Consider the following 22,112-nt stretch of genomic DNA (forward strand, 5'->3'; position numbering starts at 1 on the left):
CTTCCTCTCCTTCTCCTTCTCCTTCTCCTCCTTCTCTTTCTCCTTCTCCTTCTTCTTTATTTTTTATTAATTCCTGGCACTCCAGGAAAGTTGTCTTTTAACACTAGCTGAATAAAAGCTTAAGGAACAGACTCCTCAGACTCTAAATTCCAGTGATAACACATTAAAATATCCAAATGACCAGGTTTCAACAAAAGGTTATAAAACATATAATTAAACAGGAAGTAATGGCCCAGTCAAAAGAGAAGGTTAAAGTATCAGAAACCATTGATGAAGAGGACCAGACCTGGGACATAACAGACTGTTTTTTAAAAAAAGTTCATAAATATGCTCGGAGAGCTAAAGGAAAACATGGACAAATGACTAAAAGAAATCAGAAAGACAATAGATGGACACAAAAAGAACATAAATAGAGAATTGGAAATGATGAAATGGAATCAAACAGAGCTGAAGATCACAATAAAAGAAGTTAAACATTCCTTAGAGGGATTCAATAGTTGATTGGAGCTAGCAGAAAAAAAGAATCAGAGAACTTGAAGAAAAGACCATTAAAATAATTCAGTGTGAGGAGCAGAAAGAATAAAAATGAAGAAAAGTGAACAGAGCCTGAGGAACCTGTGGGTCACCATCAAGAATGCTAAATATGTATCATGAGAGTCCCAAAAGGAGAAGAAAGAGAGAAAGGGGCAGAGAGCATATTCAAGGAAATAATGGTTTAAACTTTCCCAAATTAAATGAAAGACATAAATGTACAAATCCAAGATGATCAATGAACTCCAAGCAGGATAACCACAAATAGACCCACACCATCACATATTATAATCAAACTGTCAAATGTCAAAGAGAATTTGGACGCCACAAGAGAAACAATGTGTCACATACAAGGGATCCTTGATAAGGTTAAGTACTGATTTGTCATCAGAAACTATGGAGACAAGAAGGCAGATGACATATTTAAAGTGCTGAAAGCAAAAAATTGCCGACAAAGAATTCTTGCCAACCAAGAATTATGTATGCAGCCAAATAGTCTTTCAAAAATGAGGTAGATGAATACCTTTGATGTTACAATTTGGGTGGATTTATACTTTGTTAATATGTATCAATAAAATTATTTGTTTAAAAAAAATGAGGTGGAGATTAAATCATTCCCAGATAAACAAAAGTTGATGGTATTCATCACCATTAGACCAACTCTACAAGAGATGATAAAGAGAGTTCTGTAAGTTGAAAGGAAAGAACAGTAGACAGTAGATCGAAACCACATAAAGAAATAAAGATCTCCAGTGAGCATAACAACATGGGTAAATATAATACCAATAATATTTTATTTTTGATTTGTAACTACACATCTTACTTCCTACAGAATCTGAAAGGCAAAAACATAATAGGTGATAATCAGTGGTTTTGAACTCATAATACATAAACGTGTAATTTGTGACAAGAACTACATGAAGGTGGGGGGATAGAGTGATATAGAAACATAGTTTGTGTATACTATTAAGGTTAATTTGGTATCAATGCAAATAAGATGGTTATAGATTTAGGATATTAAATTTAAGCCTCATGGTAACTACAAAGAACATATTAGAGAATATGGAAGCTCAGAGATACAGAAATTAGAGTACAGTCTGACAGGGATGGGGACAGGGGAAATGAGGAATTAATGCATAGTGGGTGTAGGGTTTCTATTTGAGGAGGTGGAAAAATTTTAGTCATGGAAAATGGTAAGGGAACTGTGATATTGTGAATGTGATTAATCCCATTAAATGGTATGCTTTGGAGTAGTTGAAATGGGAAAGATAATGTTGTACATATGTTCCCACAAATAACAAAATGAAGAACAATAAAGAGAAAATGACAATTAATTGCATTACTTGATCTTGGGTGGATCCAACAAGAGAAGAGAAAAGGCTCAATAAAACATTTTTGGGACATGAAAACATTGGAATATAGACTATAAGTTTTAGATCAAGGTTAAATTTCTTGAACTTGATAATTGCATTCAAAGTGGTTACATAAGTGACTATCCTTGTTCTTAGAAAATGGACATGACAGTATTAAGTGTTCAAGAGCAACTTACACTCAAATATTCAAAAAATGGATTGGTGGGTGGATGAGAAGGAAGGAAGGGAGAAAGAAATGCCAATTTTGGCAAAATGTTAAAACTGGTGGATCTGGTTATCTGAGGTGGTCAAGGTATATTGGAGTTCTCTGTATGGTGTTCATGTTTTTGTAATTGTCCTGCAAGTTTGAAAGTATTTCAAAATAAAATGTTAAGTAAATGGGAAAAAAATAAAAGCAAACTGTGCCTAGTCTTCTTTTTCCTAGAGTTGTCTTCCATGTCTTTGAAATACTGACTACTGGTGGCAGCAAGTTAAGGTGCAAGAGCCAAAAGAGGTCTAAGGAAAGAGGTGAAGTATACAATGTAAGAGTCAGCACATGAGTATCAAGACCAAGTCAGCAAACCGGAATGAATAAGACTCAGAGACTTCAGGTAGACCAAGCTTGGTGACAGAGAATTCAAGGAAACAACATGTGGGAAATCTTGTGGAGTAGAAGAAATAGAGCAAAACCATCATCAAATTTGCCAGACAACCATCAAATCCAGGAAATTCATAGGTACTAAGGAGTATTAAAGGCTAATAGAATAACAATTATTAAGCATCAGTATCAGATTCACTTTTACTGAAAATGTTGGTATTTCTATTAAATAGCATAACAAATACCCACAAAATTGGTGGCCTGAAACAACAGAAATTCATTCTCTCACAGTTCTAAAGGTGAGAAGCCTGAAATTAAGTTGTTGGCAGTACCATGCTCACTCTGAAGGCCCCAGGAAATACTTATTTCTTGCCTCTTCCAATCTTTTTTTTCTTTTTTCTTTTTTATACAGTAAGAATTGGGAGATATGAGACTTAGGTCCTAGTTCTAGTTTTCTCAGTCCTTTGGTAAAGTCTTAGGCCAGCTGATTTAACCTCTAGATACTTCATATTTTCATCTTTCAAATGCACTTAGTACATTTTCTACATTATAAGGCTCAAATGTGTAAGAATGTGGAAATCATTTTGATAAGTACATAGCAGTATTTAAGGTAAAGCATTAGTTTTATAACTGGATGCTGTAGAACATTAATTTTGTCATTAAAAAGTGAACAGAAAGACTAATAAAGTGATCTTAGCAATTTCCTTGTAAAACAACATTGTCAACAAGAGTCTAAATTTGTACATCCTTACAGCCAAGCTTCATATCTACATAGAAAGCATCATCAATCCTTGGTGTTCTTGGCTAGTAGCTACCTCACTCCAATCTCTACTTCCATCTACATATGGCCTTCTTCCCTTTGTGTCTTCTCATGACCTTCTTATAAGGAAACCTGGCATTGATTTATTGCGTACCCCATTACGACCCCATCTTAGCTAATTATATGTGCAGAGACCATATTACATTCATGGGTTCAGGGTGAACTAGACTTTTGGGGAGAAACTATTCAACCCAGCACACTATCCAACCAGAAGAGTCTCTGTTGTGATCTAACTCTGTGGGTGCTGGTCTCAAGAGAGATGATCCAAGTGAAAGATTCCAGGCTCGGATTGTCCAAAACAGCTCCTGCTAGCACCACAGGGACCAGACGATCACATTTCTCTGGCAGATGGTATATCAGGAACTTCTGGCAAAACTACTTCTCTCTATTTTCCTCTTTCTGTATACTGCCACCAAGATTAGCCCCTAAAGTTCTGTGATGATTTCAGAACTTGGTAGACCCTGAGTGTGAAAATTGTTGTACTTATTTCTTGCCTTGCAAAGTAGCAGGTGAAAGGGAGAATGTTAGGAGCAGAATGAAGGAAAAATGAAACAGGAAGGCAAGTGGAAAAGAGAGATAGAAAGTCTGGACAACTTAGAATCATGGTCTGATATTACCAGTGGCTATAGAAATCAGAAACTAACTGGGCTTTGTTGTTTTGCCAGCATTTTCTGATAGAATACTGCAATGATATGTATAGTCAACTGTATGACTTAATGCCTAATTGGATGTTACTTCCTCATTTTTCCTCCTTGAGAAGGAAATCAGAGTTTCTTAAGTGAGAGATTTTTTTTTTTTAAATCCTGGAGAAGATAAAGGCTTTTTTCAATTGGTGCTTCCCCAGTTGATAAATATATTAAAGACAACTGGGAAAATATTGATTGAAAAAAGTATTGCAAAGCGACATTTATTCAAGACTCAAAATATTTCAGGTGCTTTATAGAGCAGAGAGATAGATGTAGTCCCTAAAGGCTTAGCTCATGAGCATCAGCATTGACTGAGGAGAGCTAATTTACCATTTTCTGAAAGGAAATGGAGTTGAGAAGAATGATTACAGCAAAATGCTTAGGCAGAAAGAATGTCACAACTTTTTATTGAATTCTTGTGTGCTTGGGATGTTTTTGCAAACTTATCAATCATTTTGTGACATTTTACAGTGTAACAAGATTTTGATGTTTATGAGACATCATTTTAAAAGTGCCCCAAACTAGACATTTCTTTCTTTTCCTTCCTTCCCTCTCTCCCACCCTCCCTCCTTTCCTTCCTCCCTTCCTTCCTTCCTTCCTCCCTCCCTCCCTCCCTCCCTCCCTCCCTCCCTCCCTTCCTTCCTTCCTTCTTTCCTTCCTCCCTCCCTCCCTCCCTCCCTCCCTCCCTTCCTTCCTTCCTCCCTCCCTCCCTCCCTCCCTCCCTTCCTCCCTCCCTTCCTTCCTTCCTTCCTTCCTCCCTCCCTTCCTTCCTTCCTTCCTTCCTTCCTTCCTTCCTTCCTTCCTCCTTCCCTCCCTCCTTCCCTCCCTCTGGCCGTCCCTCCCTTTGTTCTTTCCTTGTCAAATTGACATTTGGTACCAATTTATGATGCTTGAATGGCAGGTGTATTACCTAAAACTCCTTATATTGCAATTTACAGAAATAAACTTGTGGTAGATAAAAAGGGAATCTAATGTTAAAAAAAAAGAAAAGGGAACCACAAGACAGGAAATCCAGCTGCCCCAGGAATGTTTGTGGGTTAGGTTCTAGAAAACCCTCAAGTGTCTCTTTCCTGTGGACAGGGGCTCTCCATGTACCCTTGCTCTAGCGTTTTTGATCCTGGCAGATTGTTTTTTTTTTTTTTTCTGGTGGATTAAGACATTCTCACAACTCTTCAGCTGACATAACTTCAATCTCCTAAAATTACAGAAAAGCGGTTTAAATCCCAACTCCATTATCTTGGCTGAAAGAATGTGTGTGCCATCTAAACCTCTTTCCTCTTTAGGTCAGAAGGCTATTCCTGGTTCCATTATAAATAACATGAACATGGCTTGTGTGGTCCCCACCTGTGGATTTTGAGGCAAATGGGGCCGCCAGTTTCCAGAGAGAAAAGTTTTTGGGCTTGGTGGATGTGCCATACCTGTTGATGCTGCCATGCTCAGAATGCTGCCTGGCACAGAAGAGACTTTCAGTAAATATTTGCCAAGTGAAATGTTTCTTGACCACCTGCACTGGCAAGGATAGAAGGCCATATTTGGCTAAATAAATGAAGTTTTTGCATTTTGAACGTCATAATGGTTGATATTTAAGAATTGACTATTGGGCTTTAGAGACATCTGGACACTATAGGCAGGGCAATCTGCCCTAGGAATTCGGCACCCTGCCAATGGCCTTACTTTGGAATATATGATAACCTATCTCCCCAATGTATTGGAGTTGGACTTTATAACTTTCCTATACCTAGTTCTTATGCCCCTTTTATTTGAACCTATAATTAGCACTATACACATTAAATATGTGTTTAAATATGAAACTTAAAGCATCTAGTTGTTATACAATGGTTGAGCCTTGAATCTCAGCACAGTTGCAACCAAACCTTCCCCCCAATTCATCAGACTCAGCCAGGACAACTGAAAAATGGATGATGACAGACAGTCTATCCCCTCAAACAGAGAGTATCTACAACTTGAAGTAAGACAGTTCCATCCATCTAATCTACTCCGTGGGGTCTAAGCTCTCTCTCAACTGGAAGCAGAGTGGGCACCACCATCCCCAAATCCTCAAGACTGAGGAATGATCAAACAAGGGGAGAATGCAACGATGGACTAAAGTAGACTTATTATTATTCTAATAACAGTACAACTTGTAACATTGCTATTAAGGCAGTGGTCACCAGAGGGTCTAAGGGGAAGGAGAGGGAAGAATAGGTGCAACACGGGGCATTTTTGGGACACTGGAATTGTTCTGCATAATATTGCAATGATGGATAAAGGCCATTATACATTTTGTCAAAATCTTAAAATTGTGCAGTGCAAAGTGTAAAACATAATGTAAACTATAGCCCATGGTTAGTAGCAATGCTTCAATATGTGCTCATCAACTGTAACAAACGTACCACAATAATGAAAGATGTTTTTAATGGGGAAAAGTATGTGGGGGGAAGCAGTGAGTTATGTGGGAATCCCCTATATTTTTGATGTAATGTTTATGTAATCTAAAGCTTATTTTAAAATAATGTTTAAAAAATGAAAAAACAAGAAATGATTATTGCTTTAGCAGTTAACCTCAATATTAGTTAAAGTCATTTGACTTTTGGATTATTTTTATGTATTTGTGAGATTATTTAAAAATTTAAAAATATGAAATTGAATGAAAGCAACATTTAAATCTCTTAATACACATATTTACTCAACAGTGTTTATTTCTCTCTTATTTTGTTTTAAATATTTGACTTTCATGAAGACTAAGCCTGGAGTAATTCGTCCAGTACCTATAAAATCCAAAATACTTCTGAAAAAAGAGGAGGAAGTCTACGAACCCAACCCTTTCAGTAAATACCTGGAAGATAATAGTGACCTCTTTTCTGAGCAGGTGAGCATATACAGAGAAAATATTTGATATTCTGATAAATGATTATAAAACAGAGATATACCCATAAATATAATGTATGTGAGAAAATTTTCATTTGATTAGAGTACTTTTGATAATAAAAAAGATCCATTCCTGCATAAAAAGAAGGAATTCTTATGAATTTCCAGGATGATATTTTGAAGTATTTCAACCTTTTTTGTAAAATTTTTCTGCCCAGTAATGGTGATATTTTGGAAAACAAAAAAATTACTCTCTATAAAGACTTCATGAAATTATGGGTTGGGTGCGACATACAGCTGTTGTATTCTTATTTCTAAAATTTGGTATACTAGTCAGCTGACTTAAGTCCTATTGTTTAGATACATATTAACTTAGCAGAGATGATGTGATCCCCAAGGTTAAGCAACACTAGTTAGGGGATAGGGGTTTGAGTCATTTAAAGATTTTTTGTTCATTTTGTTTATGTGTGAAAAATGTATACTAGATTCTCCTTATATAACCCATACATTGGAGGAGGCATAAAAGAAAGTTGCCCATGGTACTCTATAAGTTTTGGGAAAAAATAGGATAATAAACATTTTTGCAATATAAAACTTCATAAATTATTTCAAAGACAAACTTTGCATCTTTATTTGCCTTATTAAAATGCAGCAAATAGGCTTGGATTCTATATAGTACATTTTAAACATTATTACATGGATAAGCAACATAAGCAATTCAGAAACCTTTCTGAATACAATTAGGACAATGTAAGAGCCTCATGTTTTGTAATGTATAATAAAGTAGTCTTATGAAAGAATATAAGGTGACATGCTGTTTTAAAATTCTAGTTTACAAATGATTAACAGTACTCTTAAAATTAGAAATTGCATTCATACTTAAGAAACATAAGGAATATCTCATCTGCCATGCATTAGCTGCATGACACTGAGCAATTAATTTCATCCTTCAAGCCTTCAGTTTCTTAACATGGAGATGAAAATATTTTCTCTTTATATGTATATAAACTTTTATATGTTTATATGTATATATAGTTTATATGTATATAAATTATATATACTTTGTGATGAATGCTTTGATTTTGCTGTTAGAGTTTTTTTAGAAGAAAGGCAGTAAAAATCATTAAAAATGATAGAGACAATTATTTTAATTTTGTGGGATACAGTGTTATCCTGCCTTGAAATTAAACAGAGAAATCTTACTGATATATAGGATTGTCTTCACTAATTTCACACATAATAAAAGTGGAAATTCCTTTTAAGAAACATATTTCTATCATCTACCAAATCAATGGCTAAATATAGCTTGCATGATACTAATATTTTAGAGGCCTAATGTGAAGTTTTAGACAGTATGGGATTATTAAAAAATATATAAAAATATTCTAGTGCTTATATGAAAAAAATGGCAATAGGTAAAATAAATTTCACTTATTAGCCATGTCACCTATATTCCTCAAAATATGATCTAAAGCTATAAAATAATTTCATTCTTCTATATTAATATATTATCAAACATGCATTTTACTCCAAACAAGATTCCTTTTAGAATATCAAGTTAATCTTCCTTTACTTTATCACCGTTTACTGTCTTCTGAAATGATAAATTCCATTTTCATGCGCAGGATATTCTTCTCATTAAAAGGAGCTGTCATCTCTTTTCATTGCTTTTCCTGCCTATGAAGCAAGTTTAGAACTTTGTTTCTGTTACAACATTAATCTGTTTCCAGATAATTTGTTGAAAGCTTGAAGACTTCTGCAGCTCTTAAGATGTCACAGACATAATCATATTTATATTTTCTTTCTACCAATTTATTCTTGTTTGTATCCCACCTTGAGCTTGGAACATGGGAAGTAATAAAAGTCTGCAGAAAGAAGTCCAGCATAGAGCTTTTAACAGATTTCCAGACATCCTCTGGTATTCACTGACCTTGCAAAAGAGGAAAATGTAATGGAAACTTGGGGCACAGCATATATGGGAAATTGCATATATATTGAGATTTAACTACAATCTCATTGTGTCCAGAATCTACGATGGAGGCAGAGGAACTTGTTTTTCCTGATACCAAAGACAGCTCACAAGTGTAGATGCTTAGACCTACTTAAAAAATAAACTGAATAATAAAAATGTATAATAGCACTGCTACTTTATCAGAACTTCAATAGAAGAAAATATATTCAAATTCAGTTCTGGTCACTATTGTGTTCTCTTATACTACTGCCACAGTGTAAATTGAACGGTTCCAAACTCAGTTGATTTCACCTACCCATGTAATGGAAAATTCTTGAGCCAGACAGTTGGGCCAAATTGAGGCAGCTCACATTCACTAATCTGCCTTGTACTGGGGACAGTTCCACATGACAGGAGATGTTGGATGGGATTGTTAAGTCAATAAATTTCCCCTAGCAGCTTCAATGCCATAAAATATGATTTCAAAACTCTCTGTTACAAAATGTCAGACACTAAAGATGATGAGACCAGACAGGAATGTATTTACTGTAGCTCAAAAAGGTACAACTGGGCAGCCTTTTGAACTGCTAATGAACTGAAAATCTGCCTGGAAACAGCTTCTGAGTACTAAAAGCAAAGTTTGAAACCAAATGCATAATCAAGTAATTGAGACTTATTAATCAACAACTTTTACATCAAAATGGCATAAGCCAGGAAGTATCATTCTATATTTGTTGGATTAAAAAAAAAAAAAAACAACTCTTCAGAATGAAGGTTATGCTTCTTTGAAATTACCTTTAAATCCATTATTATATCAATTTTGTGGTCCCTCTAATTCATTACACAATATCCTCACACTCCACATATGGATTTAGAACTATGGTGATATGCTTTGAAGTATGATATTCCTACTGATAATTAAAGGTAGAGGTGGAAAATAATTAACAGAATTGATTGGCCAAATGGACACCCAGAAGACAGACGGTTGGAAAATCAATTCACTGGTGAGAATGAAGATACTACAGAGCCAAATAGTTTTTAGTTTATTCTGACTGCTTGTGAGTTTGCAAAATTTATTGATGGTTTTCTAGTCATTTAATCTTCCTAATTAGATAACAGTGATGTCTTCACAGAAGTTTCTCCATTTAATATGGAAAGCAATTGCAAATCTCACTTATATATAAGTTATAGAAAATATTCTTTCTTTCCTTATAAATTAGCAACTCATCCCGATATCAAATATGTCATTACCTTCTTAAAGACCTAGAGAAATGTATGAAACTGGTTTTGTGTCGAATTCAGGGGAGTCTATTGTTAGTTCATCTGATTTTCCCAGTAATATTTTTCTTTTTTCTTTGAGAAATAAGGTTTCCCAGCATGTATGCCTCTTAAATTTTATTTTCCTTCTAACTTACTTCAGTGGGGGAAAGAATATAATTTTGTGTGAAAATGACCATTTAGAGAATTTCTTCTTCCCTACCTCACAGAGAACATAAAAGGAAAATTATAGAGAATTTTATTCATCATAGTACTTTCATTCCTTCTTTTCTTATTTTTCTTAGTTATCTGACTCACTTCCTTTCCCTACCATACTCTCTGTTTGACATTCAACTTTAACGATTATGTGGGTGACTTTCAGATTTTGATCTGATTCATCAAGTTACCTTTCAACTGTGAACTTCTACTTCAGTTTCTTATGTCTCCCATGTGTTAATATTATATGGAAAATACCCATCTTTGTCAAAAGGTGAAGCTGAAAATACTGCTTTTTATTCTAAATCATGTGCTTTGCCACAGTTTACTACTTTTTCAGCATTTGTTTCTCAATGTAGATGGCTCATTTGCCTCTATCATGAAAGTATCTTTTATTATGGCTAAACTTTTACAAGGTTAAATATCTTTTGGTTTTAAAATGTTTAACATTTTAGGTATCAAAATGATGGAGTGAGTTGCAGGATTGTTTTATGAAGAGAGAATCTGAAATTCCTTATAGCTTTACATTTCTTTTGGAAGAGTTAACATTATAGATTTGTTGTCTTCAAGTTTTACCATGTTGTTTTTGTTTTTTCAATCAATAAGATCATTTTGAGTTTTTCTTTTTTTCTAGTTTCTTTTCTTTGTTTCTATTCCTTCCTTTCTCCCTCTCTGCCTCCCTTCCTTCCTGTGCTATATTTAATAGACAATTTATCATGACTAGGACATGTACTTTATATAGTAGAAATTTTATCATCAATATAAGCTAGCTGCTTTTTTAGTTTCTACCTTTTAAGAAATTGTCCTTCAGACACAACATTTGCTTTTACATCCAGCTATAATCAGATAGGGTCACCTCTTCAAGCTTAGGATTTCATCTTTCCCCTTTTATGGATTTAGTTTTCTCTTGAACTTGTGTACATATTGTGTTTGGAAGATTGGAAATACAGCATTGGAATTCCTTGTTGTACCTTGCCTACAGTGTCAAAGGAGACTTATTTTTCTGCTTCTTTTTACCTGCCTTGTATAGGGGAAGTTCTTTGATAAATTTTACTTAAAAAAAAAAAAAACACAAAAAACCAACACAACAACAAAGAAGACTTATTTGCCATTTTATCATAATTGTCTCTGAAGCATTAGTTGCTGTATTAGTCAGCCAAAGGGATGCTGATGCAAAATACCAGAAGTCTGTTGGCTTTTATAAAAAGGTACTTATTTGGGGTAGAAGCTTATAGTCACAAGGTCCCAAAGAGTCCAGCTCAAGGTACCATAAGAGGTACTTCCTCACCAAAAATCTGTTGCCACACGTTGAAGCAAGATGGCGATGTCTGTGAGGGTTCAGTATTCCTCTTTCCTCTTAAGAATCCATGGGTCCAGCTTCTTCTGATCTCAGCTGTAGCCTAGTGTAAGGCTCATTTCTCTCCCTGGGCTCATTTCTTTCTGGGCTCAGCTGCTCTGTTCTCTTCACAAGGTCAGCTGTAGACTATCAGGGTCATCTCTCTTCCCAGGGCCTCTTCCATGTCTATAAGCACTCTTTCTTCCTGCATATCTGCTCCTGTGTGTCTCCTTCCTCATGAGAGTCTGTTTTATCAGCCCATCAAGGGGGTGGGGTCTCAACTCTGCATGCCCTAATGATGTGGTCAAATCAAAGCCCTAATCTTAACATAATTTAATCAAAGACATCTTAGCTGAATCTAATACAATCAAAGGGTATCATGCCCAGAGGAAGAGACCAATTTACAAACATAATCAATATCTCTTTTGGAATTCATAAAAAATATCAAACTGCCACTGTTGCTTAACAAATACTTGGTTCATTTACAGTATCTAAGTAGGTACTCCAATCTGCTATGAAACAATGACAATTTGAAAGTTTTGTACAGATGTATTCTTCTATGTTTTGGTGACCCATGCTGTTTCCTACATATATTTACTCAAATGGGATTGGCCATTGTCATGTTTAGAACTTCTCACATAAAATATGTTCCATTTTAAAAACAGGTCATGTTAAAATATAATTTAAAAATTCTACTTTATTTTCATCCAAAAAGTATTAAACCATCAAATTTTGAAAGAGGGGGCAATTGTAAAAAACTTCAAATAGTATACAAAATAAATGTTATTAAGGAATTTAAAATTAGAGATTTCATCTGTTGGAAAGAAAAAAAATGCATTCCTACATTTTACTTCACAGGAGTCTCTCTCCTAAACCTGTTCCTTGCACATTGCATTAAAGTCAACATGTGAATAGACATGTTGAGGCAATAATCAAATGACTCAAGCATTGTTTTTTCCTATAGTAAACACCACATTTTTGTACGACTAGACCACAATTTGTGAGACCAGGACTTGTTAAAATTATTCCTTCACCACCTTTCTATAAAGTTTCAAATCTATACCTGCCTTAAAATTATTTAGAGGATAATTAAAAATAAATTATACTTAGGAAATACAATTAGAGTGAGGAGCTTGTGCTTTTTCTTCTTTATTTCCTTTGACTTATGAAAAATGGAATTAAGGTACAGTACATACATAAAGGAGGGCATAGTAAAAACTGGATTTAGTTTCTGAATATAAATGCTAAGATTGGAGTTTTGGAAAATATTTTATAATCTTTAAACTAAGCACTGGGGAAATTGTTACATATATTAAAATGTGGATGGGATTAGAACAGACTCTGAATGATAACAAATGTAAAGGTCACAGTAAAATATGAAAAATTTAAAGGTAAGTTATGTGAAGAGAACTGGGAACATTCTCTTCCTCTCTGTGATCTCAGATAAAATAACTTAAGGTAGGTACTTTAGACAGAGGAAACAACATATCTAAGTGAAAAGAGCAACCAAAAGAATGCACAGAAAAGAGAATGAAAACTAGGAAACAGACTTTTTAAAATTCCATTAAAAAAATGAAAGATGGCTTGAGAAATCCAGTCTATAGAAGCCAGTAATTTAAAATAAACATATGGAAAAAAGAAGATTTAAAAACAACTGCACCTGGGTGGTGCTGCAGGGACAGATGCTGGACATTGTGTGCCCTGCCATGGCCCACTGGGTGGAATGGGGGAAGAGTGTAGACTACAATATAGACCATTGTCCATGTGGTACAGCAGTGCTCTAAAATGTATTCACCAGGTGCAGTGAATGTGCCACAATGACGGAAGAGATTGTTGATGTGGGAGGAGTGGGGTGGGGGTGTGGGGGGTATACAGGGCCCTTATATTTTTTGAATGTATATTTTAAAAGAAAATAAAGAAGAAAACAAAACAAAACAACAACAACACCCCTCCCCCCCAAACAAAAACAAATGAAGTATATTTTTTTCTGTTTCAAGGATGGAAAGGAAGATCTCTGGTAAATTTATAAATTCAAAATGGGTCATCCCTCAGGGATTGGAGAAAAATGGTAGGTTTTTAGAGTTTTTTCAAACTAGTATTCTTATCTCAAATGCAGATATCCTAAATGAAAGGTAACCTACTGTAGCCTAGGCATCCAAATATTAGTTTGTTTTTTGGGCTTTTAGATCTTTAATTTTTTCCATATTATTTGTCTTTGAAAATAAAAAAAACTACATTTACCAAGCAAATAAACAACTTAATGGAAACTATTAATAGCTTATTAGTTACCATTATCTTGTTTCATAGTAAAGTTGGGAGGCCTAGCATATTTCACCTGCTAAAATAAAAGCAAGTACATATAATATTTATCAAGCAAGTATACATGATGTTTGTTCCATTGTTCAGAATAATGGAATAAACATCATATTTCTGAGAGTTCACAAGAAATGGTGTTTTTCTCAATCTTAGGTTACACAGTTTCCAGGAAGACTTTCCATGAATAGCATGTTGTAGAAGAACTGTTCCTTCGCAAGATGTTGTAGGGTCAGCCTGGTTTCACCTCCCTGTTTCAGAACCTATGTCCAAGCAGGATCTGATGAACTTAAGTCACTTAGTGTAATTGAACGAAAGGGAAACTATGGCAACTTGGTTTGCAGAAAGAGCTTTGAAGTCCATGTTCTAGTCAAGGCCATGGGGTGAAACAGCTCCCAGCTATCCTCCTCTCTGGGGAGAAGTACCTAACACAGTGCCTGGTGCATAGAGGCCTCAGTGCACTTGGGAAACCTCAGCAGTGGAATGAGAGAAGTTGACTAGACCAGTGGTTCTCAAGGAGGGGTGATTTTGCTCCATTGGGGAGATTTGGCAATGTCTGGAGATGTTATTGGTTGTCACAACTGTGGAAAGCTACTGGCATCTAGTAGGTAGAGGCCAGGGATGCTGCTGAACATCCTGATATGCACAAGACCACCCCCAAACAAAGCAATATCGAGCCCAAATGTCAACAGTACCCAAGTTGAGAAACCCTGGACTGGCTCATCTCTTGGTTCTTTTCTAGCTCCCTCTAAACTATAACTAATGAAGCTCAACACTTCATCCCTGCAAGGGGCATTTCAAGTCAAGCAACACTGACTTTCATTTAAAAACTATACATATATGTATATATTTACATGTATATGTAGATAGATATAAAAGACAAAGGTATAAAATAATCTTTTTAAGGATTCTGATATTTTTCACTTCTACTAATTTTTTCTTTTTTTATTGGCAAACATAACAACTATTTCTGTTGGAAATATCCTGAATAGGAAGACAAAGTAGGCAACATAAAATTTAAATGAAGATCATCCTTAAATTGAAAGTGAAGATTCCTTAGCAAATCCTTCCTGTTTTCTGATTCTGTTTCAGACAGATAGCAGTCTCCCTGCTCTGATTCTTTAAATGCTGAAGACAACATGACATTGATTTACTTGTTCTTTAATCACAAAGGACTCTAGGATAATTCTTGCAAAAACTTTGCAGAAATTTTTTGCTTTTTAATCTTGTTCTGTAGGTGATGTGGTATTGGGTGACAATTTCTGTATTAGAAACATAATTTTTTGAAAACTTTATTTCGAGTTCAAAAAATAAAATAGCAGACAAAAGGCAGTGTAGCAGTTTGATATGGTTATGAATTCCAAAAATAGATATTGGATTATGTTTGTAATCTGATCTGTACCTGGGCATGATTGAGTTATGATTAGGGGTGGGGACTCACAGATAAAAGGCATGGCAAAGAACAGAGTTGAGGGTTCTGATGTTGGAGTTTTAACATTGGAGTTTGATGCCGAAGACTTAAGCTGGAGCCCAGGGAAGTCAGAACGCAAAGGAAAGAGAAGCCAGCCCCAGGAAGAAAGGAACCTTGGACCCAGAGAAAAGCAAGCCCCAGGAACGTAAGAACCCAGGAAGCCTGAAGCCTCGTAGATGTCGGCAGCCATCTTGTTCCAAATAGACTTTGGTAAGGGAAATAGCTTATGCTTTATGGCCTGGTATCTGTAAGCTCCTACCCCCAAATAAATACCCTTTATAAAAACCCAAATAAATACCCTTTATAAAAACGAACCAATTTCTGGTATTTTGCATCAGTAACCCTGGGGTTGACTAATACATGCAGTTTAACAAATTATGGAAGCAATACTTTAAAAAAAACTTGTCCGGGCTCCCTTCCCTTATTTAATCCTAAAAACAAACTCAGTTGTTTCTCCAGTTTTCTAAACAATGAATAGATAAGTACAGATTAGTTAAATGACATGACCAAGTTCTCCTTGTTAATGAAAAAATGAAAAAATTTAAAAAATTGCTCGACCATATTCACATCTTCAAAACTAAATCCCATATTCTTTTTTTACTGCTAGCATTGATATAGTACTTCCTTTCCTTTGTTATAAAAATATTACAATATTATTAACTATAGTTAATATTATATTATTAATATAATTATTAATAATTAATATAATTAATATATTATATTATTAACTATAGTTAATAATATAGTTAACTATAGTTTCTAAGTTAACTATAGTTTCTAAGTTTCATTACTTGTATTTTCCCATGAAAAATAATTTAATTGCAGAATATCAATTCTTTCAATTAAATTTCTTGTTAAGATAATAATGGATTAAAAAACCAAAATTTGGAGATATTAAAAACTGTAAGATCATTTTTCTTTAAAACAGTAACATTTTATTAATGGGTACTATATGAATTCTGCAGTTAATTCACCTAAATATACAAATTTTGTAATGGCATAATATAAAACCTATCTTGTTTGTTCACAATCTGATCTGAAATTCAAAATAAAGTGTTTATTTTTACATTTAAAGATATCGAAATATGTTTAGGATCAATTGTATAGAAATTAATTGATATTTTTAGGCAGGTTATCTTAGCTTTAAAATGTTATCAGGAAATAATAAAACAAGAGAAACCCATGGTCTATTACTGGTTTTTGTAACAAAGATAGAGCAGTTCCTGAAGCACTGAATGACATAGAAGTCAAGAAGAATTACAGCAGTTTGTTTTTCCACATGCTTTATATAGAGGGTCCTATTGCCTCATAGAAATTGAGAGACCTGCAGGTATAAAGCAAGTAAGAACAAAATTTTAAGCCACTAACCATGCTTGGACACTTAGTAAAACTTTTCTGCCATTCTTTGAAATGGTATAATTCTTATGCTTACAAATCTCTATTTTAAATGCAACCAGTTTTCAAAGATATTTTTTCCCACACAAAATGTCATCTCACAGAGCTGCTCGAGTGTGCATGTGTCTGTGTGTGTTTAAGGCTTTTCTGACTGTATATACCCTGCTAGTTTGTATATCAACCTAGGCACAGAGGAACTTGTGTATCTTGCCAATCAGAAATCAGCTCATAAATTTCCTCCAATCTCTGATTCCCCAAATTTATCAGGGACTATTTTAACCACCACCAACTCTGGCTCAGGATTGGGTCCACTTGTGAAGATGGAACAGAGGGATAATTCTCAGTCATATGCTTTTGAAACTAAAAAGCCTTTGCTCCCAAAGTATGTCCTTGGCCATGGGTTCCCAAGCTCTATTTTGAAACTCATCCAAAAGTTGACTCTTTCCTTTCCCTTTGTGAGTCTGTTTAAACATTCCTACTCTGACACCTGCAAGTGGAATTAATTCTTAACTGCATGGGTTTCTGGGAGGACCATAGAACACAGGACTATGGGGAAGAAAGAACTGGCTAAAATCTCCAAATATTATTCCCTGTTACGTGGTTCCTGCAATGCTGAGCAATGCTATGGTTTCATAGTGGCGTCATTACTTCTCTCCACACTCATTTACTTTCTCTCTACTATTAATATTCAATCATTTAACATTTGTGCCAGGCCCTGCGACAGGCACTGGTGATTCCACAAGAAGTGAAACAATGTCCCTGACCTCACAGATCTTAGATTCTACTCAGTTTGAAATATTCTGAACTCTGTCTCCTTTCTGCTCCTCTTTCAACTTTCTCTGCAACTTTTGTATGTCCTCATTCTAAATGATCCACTACACACTCAGGCTGCATACTTCATGGCCTCCTACTGCAAGAAGAGGTGATGTGCCTGGAACTCTGGTCCACTAAGGGACCTTACTCTGAGTACTGACAACTGGAGACTTTGACCTTCCTGCTTTCTGCAAATGAATAAACACCATGATAAAATGCAATGGAAAGAACATAGGCATTGAGTGGGCTTCAGTCTCATCCTTGGAAAAATGGGTCTATAATACCCACTTCATTGTATGTATCATGATTAAATTCAATAGTCACTATTGAGGGTCTCTGGAAACTTAAAAGGGAATGTAGGATTCAAATGTTTATTGTTAAAAGGGGGTTGGCTTCCTGCTAAAGGGTCACCAAATAGATTCTCCTCAGTTTATCATACTTATGAGAAATCACTGAAGTTTCTTTTTTGCTATTTTTTGAGTTTTTCTTTTTAAATTGCTTCTGTTCTCCAAACACATCCAGGTCAGCAGTGTAGGACAGGAATTAAACTGTGTATATAGAAAGACATAAAATTCAACTTTTAACTCTCTACTGCCAACTATGATTAATTTCAAATATTTTCACTTTCTTTTCTCTTGAGCGTGCCCCATCAAATATCTTTATACTTGTCTAATATCACAGGCTCTGTGAAACTTGCAGTCAGACAATCATAAATTTTAAGCATTAAAATTTTCTAAAGCCTAGCTCCAAAATTATGTTTTAATGATTTTTTTAATTTTAAAAATTAGATAGAGGACTTGAAATAGCTAAGCATACACTAATGGTTTTCATATTTCTCAAGTGTCGGTGTTTTTTGGTCCAAATCAGGATTGGAAATAGGTAAGTGTTGCTTTAAGTATATCTATTTTAAAAATGCATATGGAGTCTTTAAAATTAGGGCATATGAAAAGCCGTTATGCAATATGTTAAAAATTATTCCTAAATTATAAGAGACCTACTTATCTATATTGGATTAATCTTAGTGAAATGTTGAAAATTAGCATCTTTTACTTCTTAATAATTTGGGTTTTTTTTTAATGATATCAGCAAAATATGATATACTTTAAATGGAGACCCTCTTTAAGAGCACACTATAATACTTCTTGACTTTTTTTAAAAACAGAATGTTGCTTTAAATTAAGAGCTATAGCAGAGAGATGCTATGATTCTGATTTTAAATTGTTGTACGTTCTAGACAGGAAGGCAGAAAATAAGTGTTGCTTTACAAAAGACGTGGGAAGAAGGGAGAGAGGATGGAGTTAAGCACTCCAATAATTTCACCAAGGGTGCTCTGAGTTCACAAAGGCATCTTATACTCAGACAGATAATGTTCATCCTGTGAAGAAGAGACAGCTGCACCAAAGGGAAAGTGGAGTTTTCACCCTTCACTTCCAAACCACACGAGAGATGGTGGCTTTAAAATGCCAGGATGGAACAAAAGAGTCTCAGATGTGCAGACTTTAATGAGACGAGCCCCAAGTGCCTTAAAATGCCTTTTGGAGTGCAATGGCAACAGCTTCCACAGTTAAGAGTTTGACTTGATGGCTGAGTACAAAGTGGACTTTTTGTAGAGTGATGAATTAATCAGATAGAGCTGCAGCATTAATTTTCTAATGTCTTTGTCCAAGCCTAATACTGGGAGAGCTATAGTTCTCTAATAAACACAGCTAAATTATTTTATTCACTCTGCATATTTGTCTGCTAATTTTTCTCTAAAAAACTTTGATATTATTTGCTTCTTGAATTCTTGTCTTCCTGAAGTTTTATAGGGTATGATACTATAATCAGCCAAAACAATCCCTTTTAAAAAATTCAGCTCTTTGGTAAGCTTACTTTTCTTGAAAAAAAATTGTCGTAAGTAGTTTTCATACTTAAGATAATTCTCAAGCAAGTCAAAAGTAGTTCTAAACATTTCATCAGAAATAACTATGTTATATCTCACTGGTAGAAATATGAATGAGATTATTTTATGATTCCTGTCTTGCCCTCAAAGAACTAGAACATTTAAATATGCATATATTGAATGCAAAAGCAAGGTAAAATGATATTAATTTTCATGAATCATTTAAAATAACTATCTCTAAAGTCATATGTACCTAATCTCAAGATTATTCATTGGAATGGAATAGGGGGGCACAGAATACAAGTGATCAAGATTTTTATTTATTTATTTATTTTTATTTATTTATATCTAAAACTATAGCCATGGGCCAAACTGATTGCCACCTGTTTTTGTAAATAAACTTATTGGAAGAATCCATGCCCATTCATTTATGTGTTGTCTGGCTGCTTTCATGCTACTGTGGCAGGATTGAGTAAAGTGACCAAGAACAGATGGTCCACGAAATCTACAATATTTACTAATTGGACCTTTGTTCAAAAAGTGTATCATCTCTTGATCAAAATAATAGGAAAGAGTTTAAGCTTTTATGATTTGTATGGGTTTACATTGGTCCCCTTTGTAGGTCTATGTTTGTGTGCTAGATAGTCACATATCACATGAGTGAGATTTCCTGGGAAAGAGTCATGGTTTCTCCAACTTGGAGCAACGGACAGGGGCCCTCGCTGGGCTGTTTGTTCAGCGTATTACACCTTATTGCAGATAACTGGATATGACATTTATAATTTGAGGTACTTTAAAGCAAAATAATCCTCACAAGATGGACAAATGATTTCATATACATATGCAAAAATAATCTAGACTGAATATACTACTGCTCATATAGACATAAGCAACAAGAAAATGGCAGATGTGACACAATTCTTATGTCTAGTATAAACTTGTTACTAGTCATAAATGTAGTTTTAAATATTGATAGTGTACTTGAATTTAACAAGAGGTAGACCATTTTTGAAATTATTAAAACTATTGATATAATGATTTATATCTACTTAGCACTAACTGCATATTTTTGCCTTGAGTTTTATTATGACATCATAATTAGTAAAATATTTGCAAAGTAAGTCTCCAGTACATGCAGATGCCATGTAATTTTCAGTAATAATTAAAGATTAAAGATATGGGTGTACTCAATATTATAATGTTTAGTTTTGTAGAACTAAATGATGAATATTTAGTATATTTCGAGGAATCTTAATAGAAGAAAAAAAATATATAAAAGGTTGTGATATGATGTGGCAGGCATATCAACATCCATAGAGGAAGTAGGCAAGACCTCTGAAACTCACTGGAATCTTTGCAATAATGAGATAGACAATGATCATGCAAGTCTTTTGGACTATACAGAGGTTCTTAAGTTATCTCATGGCAAACTATTTTAAAAAGTGACAAACTTCAAGATGCATTATGATTGTTTTTCTTTCCAAGAATAAAAGTGAGGTTCCTGGTTATTTGCAGTTGTAAAATCAGTAATTAGTTACCCTTTATTATGCTGGCATCCAAAAGCAAAAAGAAGAAACAGAAGCATGAAGTCCTATTAAAACACAATTAAAACAATATGATTGAGAATACTTGAAAAAAGAGAAAGTATTCCAGCAGGTACCACAAACAAAAATAAAGGTATGGTTGTAATCTTAACAAGGACCGGCTGAATAAAACAAAACAAAACAAAACAACGTGACCGTCACAAAATCTTACTATATACGAGAGCACAAAGAAACAGTAATTCTCAAGGTAGAAATAATACAGACAAATTTCTATGATAATAAAAAAAATAAATGAAATACAAAGTTGGATAACACTCAAAAAATCTCTTCCTTTTTGAAATTGAAAATTTTGCTTTATAACAAATCTTTTATGGAAGAGGAAACTCAAAACACAATTTTTATCTGGAGAAAAGCTAATGAAATTATTGTCTATTAGAACTTACAGAATCCAGTTAGACAATCCTTAGAAGAAAATTTCTAATTGTAAATATGCCTAATGAATGAATAAGAAAGAGAATAAAAATAAATCAGTTAAGTATTCTATTTGGAAAGTGTAAAGCCAATAAAATATCCTTTGCATAAATAAGCAAAGAAAGAAATTTCTAAGGGTTAAAAAAATTAACTCATGGAATTAATAGTTAGAATTTGGGTCACCAGTAAATAGAATGAGGGTAGAGAATGGAAAGCTGAGGGTTAATCTGTGCAGAATTGGTAAAACGTTGTTTGTAAGTCTTTGGAAGTGAATAGAAATGGTGAAAGCACATCACCACTAAGTGTGTTTGTAACTAGCAGAGTTATTATATGGGTATGACAGTAGTTGAAAGGGTAAGTCTAAGGTTATGTATATTACTAGAAGGAAAGCTAAAAAATGTAACATGGGACTGTATAGCATGGTGAAACCTCATGTAAAATATGAATATGGTTGATATTGCACATATGATACTTTTTTACAAAATTTAAATACAAATAAATTAGAGACAGAAACAGAATAGCAGCTATGTATGGCAGGGGAAGTATAGAGAGAGTTAGAGTTGATGAGTTTTTTGTTTGTTTTTTGTTTATGATTATTACTGGAATAA

General features: G+C 34.3%; 1 protein-coding gene across 6 annotated transcripts in view; it reads left to right on the forward strand.

Moving 5' to 3' along the window:
- MLIP (muscular LMNA interacting protein) overlaps positions 1-22,112 on the forward strand; it is a 266,818-nt gene that overhangs the window by 209,958 nt on the left and 34,748 nt on the right. For all 6 annotated transcript variants that reach the window (XM_004475365.4, XM_004475367.4, XM_058306895.2 and 3 more), the window contains one exon: positions 6,728-6,856. In XM_004475365.4, coding sequence (XP_004475422.1) covers positions 6,728-6,856 — 129 coding nt within the window. The remainder of the gene's footprint in view (positions 1-6,727; positions 6,857-22,112) is intronic.

This window comes from Dasypus novemcinctus, chromosome 11 (genome assembly GCF_030445035.2).
Source record: "Dasypus novemcinctus isolate mDasNov1 chromosome 11, mDasNov1.1.hap2, whole genome shotgun sequence".
Classification (NCBI taxonomy): Eukaryota; Metazoa; Chordata; class Mammalia; order Cingulata; family Dasypodidae; genus Dasypus; species Dasypus novemcinctus.